General features: G+C 45.7%; 1 protein-coding gene across 2 annotated transcripts; it reads right to left on the bottom strand.

Annotated features, from left to right (window-relative positions):
- Nucleotides 1-803: 803 nt before the first annotated feature.
- LOC137881491 (pro-adrenomedullin-like) lies at nucleotides 804-3,563 on the bottom strand. 2 transcript variants are annotated; one of them, XM_068723458.1, is made up of 4 exons: nucleotides 2,736-3,563; nucleotides 2,300-2,418; nucleotides 1,646-1,780; nucleotides 804-1,468 (listed from the first exon to the last, which is right to left on the bottom strand). In XM_068723458.1, the coding sequence occupies exons 1-4, from the start codon at nucleotides 2,880-2,882 to the stop codon at nucleotides 1,195-1,197; spliced, it is 675 nt and encodes a 224-aa protein (XP_068579559.1). In that variant the 5' UTR covers nucleotides 2,883-3,563; the 3' UTR covers nucleotides 804-1,194. The 2 variants fall into 2 exon arrangements, with proteins under 2 accessions (XP_068579559.1, XP_068579560.1); XM_068723459.1 differs by lacking the exon at nucleotides 2,736-3,563 and having other exon boundaries at nucleotides 2,300-2,712.
- Nucleotides 3,564-3,763: the final 200 nt, after the last annotated feature.

The following is a 3,763-nucleotide window of genomic DNA, read 5'->3' as shown; positions in this document are numbered from 1 at the left end:
AACAGAGGAGCTCTTCTCATTTGTTGCATTCATTCATTCATTTATTTAAAAAAAACAAACAAAAGGAAAACCATTACACTTCCTGCCTCTCGTTCCACCACAACAAGACCATGAATCATGTTACCTAACGAGCACGTCAAGTCATTTCAGAGGATTTATTGGCATCCAAAATAAAGGAGCGGATACAATTCAAAGCTACGGAAATACTGCAGCGTAACCGCAGGAAGTGCTTTGTTGTGTCCTGCTGTAGAAGCTAGATGGCAGCACAGCACTCTTGAGTGTTCTTCAGTCCCGCTTCAGGCTCTTCCATCACTCTCCACGGCATCCGGAACACTAGAACACCACCTCTGCGGTTGTTCTTGAGCTGCTATGTGAGACTCTCACCATCCAAACAAATGTCTTTAAAACATGATTAATAAGCAGTGTTACAAAAAACAACAACAGATGAGTCAATGAAAAGGTTCTAAATTCACATGAAGAATACAGGACAGGACAGGATACATACTTCATTGAAGTTAAAAATTAAAAAAAAGACATTTTTAATATGTATTTTGGCTGTATAAAAATATAGTTGTATTGTGTGCTTAAATATAAGGTAGCTTTATATTTCCTTATTATATACAAGCTGGTAATTATATATTTTTTGACGTAGTACATGTTGTTTAAATTGCAGTTCACGCCGTCCAGTTCACTCGTCCTGCTCGTTCGTGGCAGTTTGGGGTCCGGTAATCTCACTTTCTTGATGGAAAACAATAACAGAAACATCCCCCCCCCCCCCCCCCCCCCTCGTGCCGCGGCCTCGGTTCCCCTTCACTTCACCGGTATGTCAGAGAAGATCTGCAGGAACTGTCTTGTATCTCAGCAGCCAAGCTCACGTTGGAAGCTGAAGAAGAGACAGACATTCTTGTCAAGTCGCGCAGGTCTGACTCCAGCTCATCCACAAATCACACTCTTAATTCAGACACACTTGAAACCTGCGCCTAAGCATGCACAAATCTATCACCGCAATCTCCCTTTCATCCAGAGTGACCTGAGCAAATTTTCCTCTGAGGTTGCAAACGGTTAGTTTTTTTTTTTTGTTGCATATCTAGTTGTAAATGTGTGGAGTAAAACCTTTTGAGGGGACTTATCTTGATCTGCTGTGAGCAAATAACCCCCAACAAGGCTTCTCCTTTGCCTCTCCATGCCCTGTCTTTAGGCCACTGTGCGTGTGCTATTGTGTCTGCGGACTCGCTGACCAGCTTCAGTGCTTCCTGTCCGGAGGGCTGAGAGCTGAGCGGCGTCCGGCAGAGAGCGGCGGCGGCGGCGTCCGTAGCCTTTTGAGCCCATCTTGCTCCCGGGGGCGCAGGACTTCGGCTCGTTGATCTGGTGCAGCCGGTGGAGCAGGTCGTGGTAGACGCACGTGACGAATTTGCAGCCGGAGGATTTGTTCGACGTTGACCTCTTGGATCTGACGGGTTGTCCACCGCTGGGGGAAAAAAACAAAACAAAAATGTATGCTCTGTTTTCAGACTGCTGTCCAGGGTTGTTAAATCTCAACTGGCAACACATCAGATGTTGACAGGGTTTAAACCCAACATTTTCGAAACTTCAGCCATCAAATGAGAGCAAATGCACCAATCAGAAATGCAGCTGCTCCTGTTACCTTGGTGGAGGCGAGACACTCTTTGCAACCTCATCCCGCCGCGGTCCAGCGGTGACGTCAGAGTGCCGCTCATTGGCTGTCGCTGAGCCGCTGCACAGGTCTCTTTTCACACGGCTCTGCAGCCACACTTTAAACCTGCCACAGAGAGCCGGAAGAGAGGTTGTGACGGCGCAAAAACAAACTGACGCAGATTCTAAGGTACAGATGACATCGGTAGGACACGGCGTCACGCATCCAGAATATCCTTTCTTGGTCGGTGCGAGCACGTGGGGGGGGGGGGGGGGAACAAAATGCACGACCGATAAATCTACCAGGGTCGACCGATGTTTAACTAAACACAGAGATATTCTGTATCGGCATCTACCTCAGCTGGGAAACGAGACATTGCAGTACAGAATTACATCGTTTGTCCACTGCTTATTTTTCAATTGTAAAAACACCTTTTTTCCCCGACACATCTTGATCACTATTCTGCAGTAAAGCCGCTCAGGGATCCTTATCAAACATGGTTTCCATCTGCTCTGACCGATACGGCTAAAAAAAAAAATCCAGTGTCTGTCGAGCTTCTTTTTTCTTTTCTTTTCTTTTTTTTTTTTTTTTTTTGCAAATGAACACAATGTTCTCTCGGTGCTCGTTGATCGGGCAGCGGCTCACCTTTTTTTCAGGCCGGTGTTGAGCTCCCCCGCGGCGCCTTTCACCAGTGGCAGGACGGCGGTGAGAACAACGCAGCAGCAGAGGACCGTCTGCAGAGCTAGTCTCATTTTGACTGGGAGCTGTCAGGGGTGGAGATCAAGAGGGTTGACGGTGAGGAGGGTCAGCTGTGAACTGGTGATTGGTCATTTTCAGAGACAGGAGTCGGTTAAGAGTCATAGTCTGTTTGGTTTGTCCGTCACAAATCAATGTATTTATGCAGGTTATCTTAGAAACATCTGTTCATCAGTACACCCCAAAACCACCGATTAATAACTGTCCTTTTAAAGTCATATCCCAAATTTCAATTCAGTCTATTTACATTATTAAATACCTGAAGAACTCATAAGAAAAAAAACATCATAAACTTTGATTAAAATTGTGGAAAAAAGTCACTTACCTCTGGCTTGGCCTTGCAGCTTAATGTAGAGAATGTATGATGCACATCCACGTGTGCTGTGTACCTTCTCTCTCTCTCTCTCTCTCTCTCTCTCTCTCTCTCTCTCTTTGTTGTTTTTGTTTTCCACGGTTGTAAAGAGTTTACCATGAGTTGTAGTCTGAAGTTTACACTGCTGACATGAGAGGCTTTATAGAAGGAGGGAGGGAGCTTGTACCTGAATGCCAGAGCCAGTGGGAGGGACTGTGGGACAGTTCATGTCAACCCCATCCACCCCACATGTAGACACTCCAAACCAAAAACATGCAGGGATTACAATTGAGTCAGCAAACCCTGATGCGACTTTGAGTTTGCGTGAGCCTTAATTCTGATCCAGTGCACCGCTTCTCTGTGAGAAAGAGTTAAAAGAATTAAATTGACCAAACATATCCTCTCTCAAAGTCTATTTTCTTGCCGTGCAAATGGGAGACTCATGTGCACCACGGCTATTTGCATATTTTTTTTGTCTTTTTCTTTTAATATTTGCCTCGCAGCTGGTTATTTCTGGAGTCACGCAGGTGGCCTTCATTGGCCGTTCGTGCTTTGAGGCAGTTCAGTCGAGTGTAATCGTTGTTAAACGGCTGAATCAAATTGAGACGTTTCTCCGTCGATGGCTCCGTTTCAGTCTTGAGTCGGCCATCTGCGATGTTAAATGGCCCACAAAATGTTAAGTGTGTTTAAATTAGCGGTGTGGTCGTGGCAACCGCATGCACAGTGAGAGCTCATGAAAGGAACATGTGCTATTTTACTGAACTTGTGCACCTCAGAATGAGCGGTTAAATCAATCCCGAGTGCCACTCGGCCAACGGTAGGTACTTCCGAGCCTGATAAACAGTGTGTTCAGTGTAAAGATTAACGCGCTTTAAATCCTTAACATCTTCCTCGTTAGCTGCAGAGATGTGGGAAATTAAGAGGCGTCGAAAGGGCTAAACGCTCCTTATTCTATATTCAAACTGACGGCACATTGTGCCCAACGTACCTCCAAGCCTTTT

The sequence above is a fragment of the Cebidichthys violaceus genome, unplaced genomic scaffold (assembly GCF_023349555.1).
Source record: "Cebidichthys violaceus isolate CVI_PGR_0920_01 unplaced genomic scaffold, fCebVio1.0.p SCAF_3, whole genome shotgun sequence".
Lineage (NCBI taxonomy): Eukaryota > Metazoa > Chordata > Actinopteri > Perciformes > Stichaeidae > Cebidichthys > Cebidichthys violaceus.
This window is presented reverse-complemented; position numbering and strand designations above follow the sequence as displayed.

Excerpts from the sequence above, each read along its gene's own strand:
- LOC137881491 (XM_068723458.1), bottom strand. The coding sequence starts at position 2,882 with ATGGTAAACTCTTTACAACCGTGGAAAACAAAAACAACAAAGAGAGAG. Across the intron at positions 2,419-2,735 it reads GCTGCAAGGCCAAGCCAGAG|CTCCCAGTCAAAATGAGACT; the intron begins GTAAGTGACTTT and ends CACCCCTGACAG. Across the intron at positions 1,469-1,645 it reads AGTGTCTCGCCTCCACCAAG|CGGTGGACAACCCGTCAGAT; the intron begins GTAACAGGAGCA and ends TTTTTCCCCCAG.